The 18,739-nt window shown below is 45.3% G+C and overlaps 1 protein-coding gene across 2 annotated transcripts in view; it reads right to left on the bottom strand.

Annotated features, from left to right (window-relative positions):
• Positions 1-2,857: 2,857 nt before the first annotated feature.
• LOC127629867 (E3 ubiquitin-protein ligase rififylin-like) overlaps positions 2,858-18,739 on the bottom strand; it is a 53,685-nt gene continuing 37,803 nt past the window's right edge. For both annotated transcript variants that reach the window (XM_052107145.1, XM_052107146.1), the window contains 3 exons: positions 17,983-18,193; positions 8,629-8,652; positions 2,858-8,407 (listed from right to left, as the gene is read on the bottom strand). In XM_052107145.1, coding sequence (XP_051963105.1) covers positions 8,226-8,407; positions 8,629-8,652; positions 17,983-18,193 — 417 coding nt within the window. In that variant the 3' untranslated portion in view covers positions 2,858-8,225. The remainder of the gene's footprint in view (positions 8,408-8,628; positions 8,653-17,982; positions 18,194-18,739) is intronic.

The raw sequence follows: 18,739 nt of genomic DNA, 5'->3' as shown, positions 1-18,739 counted from the left end.
TCCAGGGCTCCTCCTCCCGAGCCTCCTGGGGCTCCGCCCCTCAAGTCTCTCGAGCCTCCCAAGGCTCCACCCCTCAAGTCTCTCGAGCCTCCCAGGGCTCCGCCTCTCGAGCCTTCCAGGACTCCGCCTCTCGAGCATTCCAGGGCTCCGCCTCTCGAGCCTTCCAGGGCTCTGCCCCTCAAGTCTCTCGAGCCTCCCAAGGCTCCACCCCTCAAGTCTCTCGAGCCTCCCAAGGCTCCACCCCTCAATTCACTTGAGCCTTCCAGGGCTCCGCCTCTCGAGCCTTCCAGGGCTCCGCCTCTCGAGCCTTCCAGGGCTTCGCCTCTCGAGTCTTCCAGGGCTCCTCCTCCCGAGCCTCCCAAGGCTCCACCCCTCAAGTCACTTGAGCCTTACAGGGCTCCGCCTCTCGAGTCTTCCAGGGCTCCTCCTCCCGAGCCTCCCAGGGCTCCGCCCCTCAAGTCTCTCGAGCCTCCCAAGGCTCCACCCTTCAAGTCACTCGAGCCTTCCAGGGCTCCGCCTCTCGAGCCTTCCAGGGCTCTGCCTCTCGAGCCTTCCAGGGCTCCTCCTCCTGAGCCTCCCAAGGCTCCACCCCTCAAGTCACTTGAGCCTTCCTGGGCTCCACCTCTCGAGCCTTCCTGGGCTCCACCTCCCGAGCCTCCCAGGGCTCTGCCCCTCAAGTCTCTCGAGCCTCCCAGGGCTCTGCCCCTCAAGTCTCTCGAGCCTCCCAAGGCTCCACCCCTCAAGTCACTTGAGCCTTCCAGGGCTCCGCCCCTTGAGCCTTCCAGGGCTCCGCCCCTCGAGCCTTCCAGGGCTCTGCCTCTCACGCCTCTCGAGCCACCCAGGGCTCTGCCCCCAGAGCCTCCTACGGCTCTGCCTCCCGAGCCTCCTACGGCTCTGCTCCCAGAGACTCCAGAGCCTTCCAGGGCTCCGCCTCTGAAACCTCCTACGGCGCCACCTCCCTCGGCTCCGCCTCCTGAGGTACCCTTAGCTGCACCTCCTGAACTTCCCTTGGCTCCGCCTTCAGAGCCTCCTTCAGTTCCACCTCCTGAACCTTCCTCGGCTCCGCCTCCAGTGGCTCCCCCAGCTCTGCCATCGCCTCCCTTGGCTCCGCCCAACGCTGATTCGCCGCCTTCGGCGCCGCCACCCAAGGCCATGACTGCTCCGCCTCAGAAGTCCACCTTGGCTCCACCAGCTTCCCCAGTGGCCACTCCTTCTCCCAGGCCCCCTGAACCGGTCTTTGCCTTGTGGACGCCTCCCTGGCCTCCTAAGCTTGTCCCTACCCAGTGGATGTCCCCCAGGCCACCTGACCCTGGCCCCTTGACACACCCCCATAGACTGCTTGCCTGCCCTCTCGGCCTCCCTGGTCTGCCTGTCTTCCCTCTCCACCTCCCTGGACTGCCTAATTGCCCCCGTGGACTGTCTCTGTGCCCCTTGTACCCCCGTGAACTGTCTCTGTGCCCCTTGTGCCCCCTTGAACTGTCTGTTTGCCCCTGGTGCCCTCATTTTGTTTTTTCTTTGTGGGTCTTTTTGTCTTTTTGTTTTTTTTTTGTTTTGGATCGTCTGGAATCCGATCCTTTGAGGGGGGGTTCTGTCATGTTCATTGGTGTCTTTTGTCTTCGTGCTTTTATTTTGAAGTTCAGTTTAGTCCTTGTTTCCTGGTTCCTGTTTGGTTTCTGTCATGTTCATTGGTGTCTTTTGTTGTTGTGCTCTTATGTTGAAGTTTAGTTTAGCCCCTGTTTCCTGTTTGGTTTTTTTGTAGTCCTTTGTAGTTTGTTATTATGATTGGTGTTCCCTTGATTGTTTCTTCCAGGTGTCCCTCATTCCCTTGTTTGTTCCTCTTGTATTTAAACCCTGGTTTCTTGTTCAGTCCTTGTCGATCGTTGTTTGATGTATGTGCATGAATGTTTGCTGCCCTGGTTCTTAAGTTTATTTCCCCCTTGTGGGTTTTTCCTTTGTTTATTCGTTTGTTCATTTAATAAAAGTCTAAACTGCATTTGGATCCTCTCTCCTCGTCTGCCTCGCTGCTCAAACGTAATGTACCTAGCCTTTCCGTTTCGACTGAATTGCCGTTTTCTGATTTATTGATGTGTTTCTGGATTGCTCTTGTCTTTGCCGTTGTTTTTCGATTTGTTGTTTTGTTTTGCACTTTATGGCCACCGTAAAAAACACTTAAAACATGTGTACAGCACATTGAAGAGCTATCCCTCACAGCCTCGTTGTAATGCTCGCCAAAATTCAAAGATGGCGCTTCTGTGAATAAAGGTCTATAAAATCAATTATACAACAGCTTGATCCGGCACCAATTTGACTGGAAAAGCCGTTCGTAGAATGTCTGAATTGTCATTTAATCGACTTTATCATGACTATAACTGGTGTATACTATGTGTACAACATCACACAAGTGCTAATGTGCTGAACAGGCTATATGTGTTACTTGCTAAGGCCCTATATGGGGACTCAATGTACAATATGTAAAGATCTTTTCTTTTTTAAGTTGTGTAACTGCTGTTATCAAATAGCAATGTCATGCTTCCCTTTATAAAATGTTTATTTGCTTTATTATGAAATGGGAGTTTGAACCCAGGAGAGGAACGGTCAATTGTCTGGGGGAATGAGCTAACAATAACCTGTAACTCAGTAACAATACTCCACCCTCATGAGAATACTTTGTTCTTTACAAATTAGACAATCTGATCGGTTTAACGCACTCTGAACTAGCAGCACACGCACTTGCACGCGAACCAGCAGAACTTGTTTAACCGCCTCACGGATGTCTTTGAACTATTAACATACTGTTCTTAAAACAAACACAATCAAACACAAACATTGTAAATATATTTTAATACAAAAATTCCTAAACAACAAAGCACACCAATCTAGTTTGGTGTCAGTACAGATTTGATCAAATCTTTAAAATATATTGGATCTGGTTAAGAAAATAAGTCATTTGGTTCACACTGTTACCATTCAAACTTGAAAATGAAAGCATTCACTCTTCATATTTTATACATCAAATACCATCAGGAGATGACATTGTTGTTTGCTGATACATTAAATAACTTCCAAAGATACGCTGTTATACAGTTTCACAGTTACATTAAATCAATTAAGTAATCCAGTGTTTAATGTAAGCTCGTCAGTCTGCATTAAAAACATTGTGTTAATCATGAAAATAATTGAGAATTGAAAGTAAAACATTCCTATGCATTACGGTTATAACAACTGGGTGAAAATAAGCTTGGTGGTCAAGAAAATAACAGCATTTTCATATTGCTACGGACCACTGATATTGAACGTTTCATTCGGAAGAAAAAAACACTCTCTGATTGGATGCCTTTTCTCGAATGTGAAATATTGCTTGGGTAGAGGAAAAAATGTCTATGCAATCCTTAAGCGTGGATTGTTGTGCATGTGCACCTGGTGTGTTGGTAAAAGAAGCCTCTGTTGTATGACAGTCATTCAGTCAAAGTGCTGTCAGACTTATAGGCCTTGAACAACACTGTGTTAGCATTTAAGACAACCAATGATCAGTTTCAAGGTGTTGTTACAGTGCAGCCTATGGTAGACCTCCTGCAGGAATTGTATTAGCACCACTTTAGCCTTCTGTTCCCGTTAATGGAGGAAATATCAGGTGAACATGCCTGAACACTCATGCTATATTTATGTGGTGCCTCACAGATCATAGGACGAGTAAAGGCCTGTTTTTTACTGCAGCTCCTCCCTCCCCTCAAGCCTTCACAATTCAGTTAGCATTGACTCGCTCCTAACTATTCTTAGAAAACAGTGTGGATGGATAGCATAACATAAGGGAAAAAAAACCTTGGAACATTCTACTAATGAGAAAGCAGAGCAATAGGCCAAAATAAATGTAAATAGTTATTCACTTAAAGACAAATTCTAGGTTCAATACAAGTTAAACTCAAACATCATTTGTGGCATAATATTGAGTACAACAAAAAAAAATATTTGACTTGACCTTCCTTAAAAAAAAAAGAGAGAAAAAAAAAGAATCTGGGTTCCAGTGAGGCACTTACAATGGAAGTGAATGGGGCCAATCCGTACACATTAAAATACTCACTATTTAAAGAAATATAGTCACAAAATGTAAACAATATGAGTATTAACATGATTTTAGTATGATACAATCACTTCCTAACCTTTTCTGTGTTAAGTTAAAGGCAATTGTACAACTTTGTAAAAAAAAAAAAATGAAATGACTGGAAAAACGACGATTTAAACAACTTTAAAGCTGAAATAAATAAGTTTTAACATAAGAATTCATTTAAGTGCTTTTATAAAACTATACGGTCACACTTCTGCCTTCTTAAACCATCCAAAAATCCCCATTCACCTCCACTGTAAGTGTCTCACTGTAACCTCGATTTCGGCTTCGAGGGAAAAAATGTTTTGCTGTAATAAACAATATGCTGTCGGCTAAGCTTAATTTGTACTGAACATGGAGTATTCCTTTAACATGTACCTAAAAGGGGAGTTCGGATATTCTGCCTGAAATGAAAATAATACAGGGTTTGATGACCGAGGGTGGATAAAATATGAACATTTTGGGGTGAAATATTTTTTTATAAAAAAGGGACAATAGTTTGAGAATGCAAAAGGGGTTGTTCAGAACTCCAGTGTATCGAAACACACTTTTTAAATTTGACTTTCTTCTTAACTTGACATGGCCTGTAAATAATGCGGCACTGCACTGGTCATAAACGTCCCTCTAGTCTAGCTCATGTTTCTATTGGAATAACTGCACAGATGGATGCAAAAACTCATTTTGGTGTGAATAGCCCCTTAGTTCTCTTTGGACAATTTCTTGTTTTTTTCACAAAAAATCTTGACATCTGCAGTCTCCTTGGAGTGTTCATAAGAGAAGCTTGTTCACACTTCTTTATGCATGCAAAGAGCATGTACAGCACGTGTAAATGTGCATTAATGCTGCCTTAATGTCCTTTTTGGAGCTTAACATTTTTGGACCCCATTGATTTGCACTGGATGGAGAAAAACTCTTCATATATCCTCCGATATCTCTTTGTGTTCCACAGAAGAAAAAAGTAATATGACGTTGAGACTACATAAGGGTGTTTAAATGATGAGAGACAGATCATTTTTCGGTGGCCAACCGGTTTTGAGATTCATCCTGTAATCTTCCCAACTTCTAAACAGAGGGAAGGAAGCTCATGCCATTTTTATTTGCTAAACAAAGAGAAATCATTTAGATTAGTTGAGCTAAATGAGCCTTTAGTCAAAGTAATAAAGGCATGATGGTGGTATTAACTGCGGTCTGTGCACACAAGCCGGATGGTAGTACAAACACAAGTGCTTTTTGTTGGCGGTGAAGTTAGACAAAGCTGTAATGAGAGTTTGCTTAAAATGAAGTTACACCCTTAACTGTCTTGAGGTTATGCATGTGCTGTTTCTCAGCAGTTTACACTATTTGCAGTTTCTCATGTGAGATGAATCAACAAAAGGGAGCAATTCCGGTTTGAAAATTTGTCAGCCTGGTTGGTGATGGAATCTTATAATTTATCCAGAATACACACACACACACACACCAAAAGTTTGGAATAATGTACAGATTTAACTCTTTATGGAACGAAATTGGTACTTTTATTCACCAAAGTGACATTCAACAGATTTAAATGTATAGTCAGGACATTAACAACATGAAAAATTACTATTACAATTTGAAAAAAATTCAGAACTTCTTAACTACTTCAAAGAGTTTTTATCAACAAATCTTCCACGTGCAGCAATGACAGCTTTGCAGATCCTTGTTATTCTAGCTGTCAGTTTGTCCAGATACTCAGGTGACATTTCACTCCATACTTCCTGTAACACTTGCCATAGATGTGGCTGTCTTGCCTGGCACTTCTCACGCACCTTACTGTCTAGCTGATCCCACAAAAGCTTAATGGGGTTAAGATCCATAACACTCTTTTCCAATTATCTGTTGTCAAATGCCAAAAGTTCAAAAATGGCTTTTTCTTTGCAATTCTTCCCATAAGGCCTGAACCCCTGAGTCTTCTCTTTACTGTTGTACATGAAACTGGTGTCGAGCAGGTAGAATTCAATGAAGCTGTCAGCTGAGGACATGTGAGGCATCCATTTCTCAAACTAGAGACTCTGATGTACTTATCCTCTTGTTTAGTTGTACATCTGGCCTTCCACATCTCTTTCTGCCCTTGTTAGAGCCAGTTGTTCTGCATAACTATATATTATTTATTAAAAACAGCCTTACATAAAAGAACAGGTTTTTGTGTTGATAAAGAGTAATAATAATAATAATAATAAAAACATTCAGTCCAAATGTTATATAACAAAGAGAGATAAGCTACTATTCTTTTTTAAATGGCTTACTCAAAGTAATACTGGATTTTGAGGGTGACAAAGCAGCAGACCCAAAAGGGCAACCAAGGCAAATATACCAGAGGACTACATATAAGGCACTTGAAGACCCGTAAAAGCATGTGACCTCAAAATGGCTCAAAAACAGTAGAAAAATAATCAGATGGCTTCCAGACTTACTGGATGGCATCACTGTCAGATTCAACAGAGGCACAGGAATAATCATTTCATAATGTCTCAGAAAGCAGTGATAAAGGAGCAGTCAGTAACTTCCAAAGGACCTTTTATTACTTCAACAGTAGCAAAAGAATGGCAAAATACTATAAGGCTGTAATGATACTATAGAGAGGAGATTAGGTATGCACCCAGGTGCGGGAGCTTTATTCAAAGAGTACAGGACAACTGGGCAAACAGGATACAGTCTTTAGAATAGTTCATAAGTTTAACAGGCATGTCCACAGGAGATTCTCAAAAGTCAACTCAGCATTCATCCATAACAGTCATCAAGGTAATTTCAGGAACCAGTAGGTAAACCAAAACTCATGATAGGTAAGTATTCACTGGCTAGTATCATCAACATCTCCTCGGATTAGAACAGAACTCAGGACAGGCAAGCATCACTGGTAAGCATAACATTTCTTCAGAAGCAGGGATAACGAAAACCTAAAATGAGGAATGAATCTCAAACAGATATTCATACTCAGGCTAGGTACTCTGTGGGTCTCTTTGCCCACAACTGAAATGGATGGTCCACTAACAAGCATCTGGTGTGGCTCTTTAATGCTCTGGAAAGCGAGCAAGCAAACGAGGTTGATGTTTCCAATTTATGCAAGGAATACAAAAGCCCTGACATGGAGTGGATAGATTTAGTAGAAAGATATATAGAGAGAAAATTACCCCTCAAAAAAGTCAGTAAGAAGATTTCTCTTCTCAACTGCAAGTGGAGGTTTATTATTATCCATTTTATAGCTAAAGTTAGTTTCACCGGAGCGGCGCCAAGCAAGCAGTCATGTCAATGATGTTATGTGCTTAGCGGCCTTTAGATGTGGGGCGGGGCATTTACATTTTAAAGAGACATGACAACTAGCCTATAAACAAACTTAATATAAATTATTGTAAATAATTAATTCACTAAATTCGCCGTATCCACTGCATGAATTTAATCAGCTTGGGGACCCCCCTAAGTCTATTTTTTACTTCTTATGGGGGGTCCCTAATGCCTTATGGGGGTCCCAGATCCCCCCAGCCCCCCTCAATTTGAGCAATGATTGCATGCCACTTTGGTGAATTAAAGTACCAATTTCCTTCCAGAAGATGTCACTGTGATATATATAATATATATTTAATTTATATATAGAAAAATAAAAGTTTGAGAGAAAGGAACCATTACAGTTACAGGCAAGGCACAGTTATCCACCTTAAGAAGATCCTGTCTGTATTTATTACAACACTACACACAGCATGTGTGCATTAATAAAGTTATCTCTAAACATATGTCGACATACGTTTACTAATACGGGCACAAAAAAATTGTTTATGATGTGATGACTTGGCGTCATTGGCATTGTCAACAGAACATTCCATGATCAAAACATTCCATGATCAAAAATAAGTCTCCACTTCTGGCAATTTCAGAAGGCACACTTTGAAAAGTTATTTCGGTAAGATATACCGGATACCAGTACTGTTATTGCTTAGAGATTTTAGCGTCTCTGACATTGTTTTAATTGCCACAAGATAATTGTGCAAGAATTACAGGCCACCTGACTGTTCTAGTTTTATTGTATATTAATTCCATTGTTTGGGGTAAGGACTATATAATCTGAGAGATGTTGGTCATGAGAACAAGCTTTGTAGATAGAAAATGCCATTCAGGATCTGAACACGTGCACTGCCCGCACCACATACTGTCGGCAGATGGGACATTCATTCATGCGCTTGCCACACTTGGTGCATGTGACCATGTGTCCGCACTCCAAAAGAACACAGTCAATGGGTGAGTCCATACAGATCTTACAGAGATTCTCCTCTACGGCTGTCCCAGAGCCAGTGTCTGTATGCAACACAGAAAAGAAACATAATTCACACTTTACACATATAATGTTAGCGAATTACACCAGCAAGTTTGACAGACATGTGAATTCATGGTAGACACTTGCCAGAAAGCTACTTTAACATCTTTGAAGCGCTATTATTTAGTGTCATAATGAAAAATAGAATTTTGGACATTTCAAAAAGGTAAGGTTAGTGTATAAGTCATAAGCTTAAACTCACCTGTACCCTCTGTGGTGCTTGTCACTGTAAAATACAATTATAGTTCATGTTAGTGATGTATGTGTGATGTATGTGATCAACATGCACAATATATTAGGTTTTAACATTTTCTGAAGATATTGTAAGTAGAGATGTTCAAAACGAAACGATTTTCATAATTGACTAGTCAGTTGGTTGTATGAACGACTAGTTGACTATTCGGACTTAAGGATAATAATGTATAATTAGGCTCCGTAAGAGGGATATACAGGTGTAAAGTAAAGCACTTTAACATGGTAACTAATGGATATTCAACAAATAAATTGGCTACATTAAAACTACCACCACTAAAAATGTTAATAATAGTCAACCCTACTAATCGAATAGTCAGTTGTAAGACAACTAGTCGATTACCCTGGAACATCCCCGAGTGCAAGTAGCCCATGCCAGTGCAAACGTCTCTAACCTCAATGCCAGGGTTTTGCTACATGGTTGTTAAGATGTTGTGAGTTGTTTTACCACATTGTTATGATGTGAGTGGTTCTCTTACGAGAGGTTCTCTCGTATTGCGTAAGCTAGCTTACGCTACGGGAAAGATGAATCTTTTCTGAGATATTGAAGCCAAAAAATTATCCTTAATTTTGTATCATTTGTCAACGCAGTGCAGCAACTGCAGACCTTGAGCGGGCTAGCTAGCGAGCTCATTGGTTGCTCTGCGGCAACTGCTGCAGCCTATAGACGAACTTGGGCGAACTCTTGTCCAATGAGAGGCGTCCGCGCGCTTACTGCATCAAAGCCCTCAAAAAGGGCGTGACTAGAGTGCATATAAGCGTAGTTCGTAGGCTGGAACCCTGATTTTCATCTCTTTAGCGAAGATCTTCGCATCTCTGAACTGGAAGCCGCGTCGCCATTCGAGGGGCATCTAGCAAGCTTGGACAGCTCTCGAAGAAGCCGGCCGTCTCGGCCACCTTCAGCCATCCTGCGAGCTACGCCATCCGGCGACGTATCCTTTTAGAGCAAGCTAGTTCTTAACGTCACAAAAGCGAGCCTCTTTTTAAGACGCCTCGCACCACTTGCGCTTCATGCGCGCCCCTCTCAGCGCCGGAGACCGCCACATCATCTGCGCTCTCTGCCTGGGACTGGGGCATGCAGAACTCGCCCTCGCTGAAGGCGGATGCGACCTCTGCGAGGAGCTTCGATGTCGACCCTGCGGGCTCGACTCGGCGCTCAGAACCGAAGCCGCCAGCGCCTTCAGTTCCGCCGCGCAGGAAAAAGCGCCGCTCCCAAAAGCTGCCAGAACCGGTGATAGAAGCGACTTCCTCGCCGGAGCCTCTCCCTCGAGCATCGCTCTCACCCTCCCCGCCCCCCCGGGACGCGCAGTTGCTGCCCAGCGGCCGCACTGCGGCCATCTCGGAGGACGAGGCGGAGGATAAGGGCTGTTCCATCATTCGGACAGCGAGGAGTGGTCAGGCTCCCACGCCTCCTCCTCGGCCCAGGAATCCAGCAGGACCCGCGCCGGAGTCGAAGGGGAACTAACACGCCTCCTCACACAGGCTTTCTTCAGAGCCGTCGCCGCGCAACACCCGCGGCCCGGGCCACTCCCTTCCTGCCGGAACTCCACACTGAGCTTGCAAAGTCGTGGAACGCGCCTTTCTCGGCCAGGATCCGTTCCCACGTCTCCACCCCTCTCGATTCGGTGGACCGCGCCACCAAGAAGGGCTACTCCTCCATCCCCCCGGTCGAGGATTCGGTAGCAGCACACCTTTGCCCGCCCTCCGCGAGATGGCGGTCTAAGCCAGTGCTCCCGTCTAAGGCCTGCAGAGCGACTTCCGCCTATGTTGGCCGCGCCTATTCCGCCGCCGGCCAAGCCGCATCTGCTCTGCACTCCATGGCCGTCTTACAGATCCTCCAAGCGGACCTTCTTCGGGAGTGGGATGAGAAGGCAGGCACCCAGAGGCTGTTACAGATCTAAGAAGCGCGACGGACCTCGCCCTTCACGCCACCAAAGCTGCAGCCCAAGCTCTAGGGAAGTGCATGGCCTTGCTGATTGTGACCGAGAGACACCTGTGGCTAACGCTAGCCAACATGGGAGAAGCAGAGCGCTCCACGTTCCTCAACGCACCGCTCTCTCCGACCGGTCTCTTCGGCTCCGCGGTGAGTGGCATTGTTGACCGCTTTTCAGAAGTCCAGAAAGCCACCCAAGCCATGAACCTCTTCCTGCCGCGTCGCGCTAAGCTCCTCTGCAGGCCGCCCACGTGACCAGCCTCCTGCACGAGCCTCTTCACAGCGCCCAGCTCAACAAAGTCAGACTTCTCAGCGTCGACAGGGCGGCCGCCCTCGATCAGCGCTCAGACGGCCGCCGCAGACCGCCGCCCCAGCGGGCCTCAGTCTAAGGTTGCGCTGAAACCTGAGCAACAGAAGTCCTCCTAGCCTTGTTGAAAAAGCGGCGGCTCAGTCCGCCGCGGCGGACCACCGTCAAAGCTTAGCCCCCTGTCAGTCCCCCTCTCTCAGGCTACTACAGTGGTGGATTCAGCAGCCAACAAGCCGGTGATACTGCCCGCTTGCCTGCACTCAAACGCCGTTTTCACGGCGACCCAAAGAAATCTTGTAAAGAGCAAACATGCCTTATGTGTAGAAAATGTGCCCGCAATCCAGTGTTCACCCCTACACACTCACATAAAGCGGACACAGCCCGCTCGAGTGTTAGAGTCAATAAACGCGCCCACGAATCCATGCGCGCGTCCCTTCTCTGGCCGCTCTGTCACACGACAAGCCTTATGTGTAGAAAATGTGCCCACAATCCAGTGTTCACCTCTACACACAAGCATTACACTTCCCGTGTCCCGATCAGAGCCCACTCACATAAAGCGGACACAGCCAGCTCGAGTGTTAGAGTCAATAAGCGCGCTCACGAATACGTCGCGTGCCCATTCTCTGCCAGCTCTGTCACACGGCCAGCAAACACTTCTCTGTATGTAAGTCCCGTGCCCGTGACTATGCTTGCGCATCACTTAACAGATGTGACTCTTTCCCCATTCACCTCAATCGGAAGTCACTCACAGAACAGCCTGTCCCTGCTGTCTGTGAGCAGTCATGCATAAGCACAGTAAGCGCTCACACATTCTGTTCAGCGGCTGTGTGCAGCAATCAGGGCGATTTGGCCATTCACCCTCTAGAGTTACGCTTCAAAGCGTGGGAAGCTATCCCAGGGATATCCAAATGGGTGTTAAGCACAATAAAACAGGGCTATTTGCTACAGTTCGATCGCCGCCCTCCCGCTTCAGAGCTGGCTCGAAACTATTGTGAACACGGAAGCAGCCTGCATGCTTCGTTCAGAAATAGCAAACCTTCTGTGCAAAAGGGCCATAGAGAAATGCCGCCTTCAGCTGAGCGAGTCGGGGTTTTACAGCCGTTATTTTCTTGTTCCCAAGAAAGGCGGCGACCTCAGACCAATATTAGATCTCAAGGGTTTGAACAAGGTGCTTGCAAAAGACCGTTCAAAATGCTTAAAATCAGGAAACTCCTCGCGCATACGCGCCAGGGGACTGGTTTATCTCTCTCGATCTGAAAGATGCCTACTTTCAGATTCAGATAAATCCCGTCACAGGCCATTCTTGAGATTAGCCTCGGCGGCCAGGTTTATCAATACACCGTCCTTCCGTTCGGCCTGTCTTTAGCACCCGTACTTTCACGAAGTGCATGGATGCAGCGCTCGCACCCCTCGCGGAGTCAGGGCTTGCAATTCTGAACTATTTGGACGACTGGCTGATTATGGCACAGTCACATACGGAGCTTCTGTCTCACAGAACAGTTCTCCTCAGCCATCTGAACAGTTTGGGTCTTGCAGTCAATTGGACCAAGAGCTCACTACAGCCCAGTCAGGCAATTTCCTTCCTTGGAATAGAACTAGACTCCGTGGCAATGGCGGCTTGCTTATCTACATAGCCGCGCCGTGTTCAGCGACTAGCCGCGTCCTTTCAGATGAACAGCCTCACGCCTCTGAAAAAATTTCAGAGAGTGCTAGGTTACATGGCCTCAGCCGCAGCAGTACTTCAGCTGGGTTTACTGCGCATCGCCCGCTTCAGCATTGGCTAAACACCGCGCGTCTCGCCGGGCTTGGGCCATGAGCCGCCAGCCGATCAAGGTGACTCAGACCTGTATTTCAGCTCTGCAGCCCTGGACAGTGGCCGAATGGTATCAGCGGGGAGTGGCGATGGGAGCTGTATCTCGCCGAAAAGTCATCTCGACAGGCGCGTCCAACACAGGTTGGGGCGCGGTGTCGCGAGGGCTCTCTGGTTTTTGGCCTATGGTCAGTTCAGGAAAAGCTCCTTCACATAAATTGTCTGGAAATGATAGCGGTCGAGTGCGGCGCATGCGCTTCTCCCGGTCATTCAGGGTCACCACGTCCTGGTCCGTTCGGACAACAGATCTGTGGTATCCTACCTAAACCGTCAGGGCGGTGTCAGATCCAGGAACCTCTTCCATCTGACGAAACGCATACTGAGTTGGTCCCAGTGCCACCTGCGCTCGCTGAGGGCGATGCACGTGCCAGGCCACCTGAACGACGGCCCAGACAGACTGTCCAGAGACAATATTCCTCCAGGGGAATGGTCCCTGCACGCTCAAACAGTCCAGAAGTTATGGCGCATATTCGGCAGAGCAGAGATAGACCTCTTTGCGTCAGAAGAGAACTCTCACTGCCCAATATTTTTCTCGAGAAGCGAGAACGCGCTGGCCCAGCACTGGCCCAACCGCCCGCTTTACGCCTTCCCTCCTGTCTCGCTATTGCCACAGGTAATGCAGAGGATCAGGGAAACGTGTCACTCGGTGCTCCTCATAGCCCCGCGTTGGGAGAATCAGACATGGTTCCAGGAGCTTACGCAGCTGTCACTGACAGCGCCGTGACCCATCCCAGTGAGAGCAGATCTCCTCTCTCAAGCTTGCGGCACGATCTGGCATCCCCACCCAGAGCGCTGGGCGCTGCACGCGTGGGTGATCAATGACTACCCGTCGCTCTGCAGAGTAGTAAGGGGTAATAAACACCATCATACACGCTAGAGCCCCTTCCACGAGAAGACTCTATGCGTCAAAATGGTCTGTGTTTTCAAAATGGTGCACTGACAGAGACCTGGACCCACGGACATGTGGGGTGTCGTCGCTGCTCGTGTTTTTACAAGAGCTGCTGGATAAGGGCAGATCCCCATCTACGTTCAAAGTGTATGTGGCGGCCGTCGCGGCGTTCGCTGAGTCAGTCACTGGGAAAAAACGAGCTGGTCATCCGCTTCCTCAAGGGAGCTAGAAGGATGAACCCCCCGCGCCCCCCATCGGTTCCTATCTGGGATCTTTCTATAGTTCTCGAAACTATGAAAGCCCCCCCTTTCGAACCGCTTCTATCCGTGGATTTGAAATACCTTTCACTCAAAACCGTTTTTCTGACTGCCCTGTCATCAGTCTAACGTGTGGGAGACCTTCACGCGCTGTCTGTCAGCGCTGCGTGTCTTGAGTTTGGACCAAGTGACTCCAAGGTCATTTTAAAGCCTAGACACGGCTATGTTCCCAAGGTGATCAGTACTCCTTTCAGAGCACAGGTCATTTCCCTATCGGCGCTGCCAGCATCCGATAGCGAACGCGACGCCAATCTCCTTTGCCCAGTCAGAGCACTGAGATTGTATACTGTGCGCTCCGCCTCTTTCAGATGCGCTGAGCAGCTTTTCGTTTCGTTCGGAGGGCGCACCAAAGGTCTCGCCGCCTCGAAACAGACACTGTCTAGATGGATGGTGGACGCTATTGCTGCCGCATACGCGTCAAAAGACCTGCCATGCCCGTTGGGCATTAGGGCTCACTCCACTAGAGGCATGGCCTCATCGTGGGCATGGTCCAGCGGGATTTCCATTCACGACATGTGTGGCAGCGGGCTGGGCTTCCCCCTCCACCTTTGTCAGATTTTACAATCTGGAAGTGCCCGCCCTGCAGGCAAAACTACTAGCAGTTTAATACGCTACAGCTCCCCTGGTGAGCTGCACTGATGGGACTCATTCCACACAGACCGGCACCGCCGCTCTGTCATTCCCTTCCCACTATGTGCTTATGTATTACACACACACTGGCCCACACTCTTGCCGGTCAAATATTATTTCCCCACTCACAAGGGCTCCCCCGGGTCCCCCCACCCCCGGGGCTCATGCAGTGGATGCTTGGCGCCGCGGCGTTGACAATGGGTTCCCGTAGCGTAAGCTAGTTTACGCAATACGAGAGAACCTCTCGTAAGAGAACGATCGGTTACCTAACGTAACCTCGGTTCTCTCTAGATGAGGGAACGAGTATTGCGTAACGGCCGTGCTTCACGCCACTAGTGACTTTCAGCTTCATTCAATGAAAACCAGGGTTCCAGCCTCACGAACTACGCTTATATGCACTCTAGCCAGGCCCATTTTGGCGGGCTTTGATGCAGTAGCGCGGACGCTTCCTCATTGGACGCGAGTTCGTCCAAGTTCGTCTATAAGCTGCAGCAGTTGCCGCAGAGCAACCAATGAGCTCGCTAGCTAGCCCGCTCAAGGTCTACAGTTGCTGCACTGCGTTGACAAATGATACAAAATTAAGGATAATTTTTTGGCTTCAATATCTCAGAAAAGATTAATCTTTCCCATAGCGTAAGCTAGCTTACGCAATACTCGTTCCCTCATCTAGAGAGAACCGAGGTTACGTTAGGTAACCAATTCGTTTTGCCAAATTGGTATGTTATGGGTGGTTTTAGCACATAGTGGTTTCTAGTCAACAGTGTCCACCCCAAACCTTTATGATATAGAGTGCAATGGTCTGGTTCTGGAAGTAAAAATCTCATTCATTTTCTCAAGATAATTAATTGATCATTTATAAAACTTATAGAGAGAGTTACCGTGAGCTCTGAGGTTGTAAATCGATGGTATATGCTTCTTTTGAAGCCATCAGTCAACATTAATTTAACTTCATTTAAAAAAAAAAAAAAAAAGTATGTTTACTTGAGTAATTTCTGGTGAAGAATAACAATACCCATGAATCCTGAAAAGAACAATCCACCAATCAAAGAACTGCCACCAACAAAGGGCACCAAACAAACCCGGCAGTGACCTCCCTTCCAATGACACACTTTGTTAATGACGCAATAAAGTCAGTTTCTCTATACTAAAAAGCTACTTGAATATTTGCTAAATACTTTAAATATATTAATACTATACTTACAATCAACAGTTTTATTTCCAGTGTTTTAAATTCAATTAGGTCATTGGCAATCCTTCATGGAATTGTAGTCGATGCCCTCATTAAAGAGAAAGTACTTGTACCTTTGTCTTTTTGTCTGATTTTCAAATACTTTTTTACTTTTATGTTGTGATTCACATTTTTATCATGGCTTAGAATTCTTTTATGAAGAATTTATGAAATCCCAATGAATTGGGAAAAATACTCAAGAACGGCTGAAAAAGTGGACAGGCACTGTTGCGCTCTATTTTGGTACCTAGATAGGGCCCTTACTGTAATCTATGGGATTTTTGGCCCATTTTATATTGTATCATTAAACCAGATCGCTTATAAAAGAAATACCACACCTCAACAAAAACTTTGAAAAAACAAAACAAAAACGAACTTACACGTGAACAAAATAAATAGTGATGCATACCTCGGCAAATACTAAGAATTAATGCTCATTTGTAGGGTTGCAACGGTATGAGATTTTCACACTATGATAACCATCTCAATAAATATCATAGTTTCATGGTATCACATTATATGGTATTACAAAAGTATTATCATCAGTTACAATGACCCTTTTTTTTGCTTGAGCAAACACTCGAAACAAATGTTTAAAAAACACATTTGAAACCATTTTTTAAATTGAAGTATGTGTAAAAAAGACTCTCTTTTGAAAATAAAATAAATAGAATAAATAAGAAAGCTAACAGAATTGTAATAAACCAAATTATAAACATAATAAAAAATTGCATGTAACTATAACATGATATATAACTAAAGCATGTTAGTTTACATGTTAGCATAACATGTTAAAATAACTACTAAATGAAAAATAACATCTGTGTCAGCTTTTAAAGTAATGTCCTCTGATTATTAATAATTAGCATATACTGTAGGTGGGTGACTGCTCCTGTCTGTACCTTTAACTCAGTTGTTCTCAACTGGTTTTGCTTCAGGACCCAGATTGGAAATCAAGTGGCAACCCACCATAGTAAAAACATAACCTGTATTTAATGTATCCTGGGTTGCATTTCATTTTATGTTGCATAGATTTTTCATGGTTTTCAAATACAAGGACATGCATCAATGGCATTATTTTTGTTGTTAATGTCAACAACAAAAGCTACAGGAAGTATTCTCTCCCCCTTTTTAAAAATTGAAGAGCACATTTACTTATATGAGCCCATTATTATCCAGTTTTTTTCTAATTTCAAAAATAATTCATACAGAACACACATATTACACAGGAGGAAAGGCTCCTCGTTACCACAGTTAGGTCAGTGTAGCTATTATAACAATATAGTAAAGGTGATGATGTGTAGTTATACATTTTTTTGGTGCATTTCACAGTGTTGCTTTTTTCCTCAGTGCTGTTTGGCAAGTCAGGGCTGCCTACTGTTTGAGAGGTTCGATTTAATTTCCTCCGTAACACTTTAAACTAGAGAAATCTCACTAGAATTGAAATTGGTCCCTCCGCATCCCAGTCCGAATATAACTATGACCCACCAGTTGAGAAAGACTGCTTTAACTCACACATACACACACACACACACACACACACACACACACACACACACACACACACACACACACGTCAGACCCCCTCGCTTAGCTTCTCTCTGACATTTTCTACACTGTGTGTGTGGGACAGTAGAGGAGGAAAGGAGATGCGCACGTATCTGTCTCGTTGAATTTATTTTCAATACCATAGATTAGCAAATGTACATGGTATGATAACCGTACATTTTCAAACCGTGATATACCGTTGCAACCCTACCCATGTGGAAATTCACAACCATCCATTTCCCACCCATAGCTTACTTTTTTGCTCCACTTAAATAGTCTGATTCTCATTTTGCTAATTTTCATTGGTAAGGTCTTTTTTTGCACGTCAAAAAAAGGCACCAAGCTAAAATGGCAAAAAAAAAGAAAGAAAAAAAAAAAGAAAAAAAAAAAAGGGCCATTGAAAACCACTCACAAACAAAATTACCCCTAATGAGCATGATTAAAGAAATGGCACCATCCACACAATAAACTTCAGCAACAGCACAGAATGAGGCTAATTTAAGCTTATGCTTATAGCATATGACTAGATACATAAGCAACGTATTAAGGGCTGAATTCACTCAATCAATTAAAAATGTTTACCCATGTTCTGCAGGTCCTTCTGGTCATGATACAGGCGCGTTACTCTCTCCATCAGCTCCCATTTTTCACAGCAGCCCTTATAGTTGACAAAGTTCCTTGCCAGGATCTCCTTTAGCTGCCGGACGCTCAGAGCCTCAATATCCTCTACTGATCTGAGGTCTGAGAGAGACGCCCGCCGCCCAGGGGCCAACACCTCCTCAGAGTCTGACAACTGACATAAAGAGACAGAAAGAAAGTATGCAAACAATTGTTGCATCAGTGCATCTCTTCATAAACCTTTTGGAATCCCCAGAGTTCAGTATGCAAGACATTTGGCATGCAAACACAAGCAGATCAAGTTCCACTGAAAGTGAAAGCAAACTTTAGAAAAAAAGAATCTGGCAAATCATGAGGTCAACAGACATAGAAAATGAAAGAGTGCCAAAGTCTTTTACTTTCCATTTACTGATTGGGAGCATGATTATCGAAATCTAGTTTTGAACTCACCAAAAGCCCCAACCACAACTAGATTAGGTTAGCCAGGAAAAGTTTGGCCAGTGTCATGCAAGATTCAAACCTCCGCAGAATTCAATCCCCCTTGTACACCAAGGTGTAGCTGTTTGTAATGCCTGGTAAGAGGTGTCTGCCATTTTTTATGTTGTTGCCAATCATGTTAATGGCAAAGAAGGAACAGAGCACGTTGTTAAATCATTCACTCTCCCAGAGAATGTTAAACCAGGAAAAAATGAATTGCTAAGCAGCCTCTTTTTAAATCTGT

Source organism: Xyrauchen texanus, chromosome 36, assembly GCF_025860055.1.
Source record: "Xyrauchen texanus isolate HMW12.3.18 chromosome 36, RBS_HiC_50CHRs, whole genome shotgun sequence".
Lineage (NCBI taxonomy): Eukaryota > Metazoa > Chordata > Actinopteri > Cypriniformes > Catostomidae > Xyrauchen > Xyrauchen texanus.
Note: the sequence above shows the minus strand (reverse complement) of the source record. Positions and strands in the feature narration are given on the sequence as shown.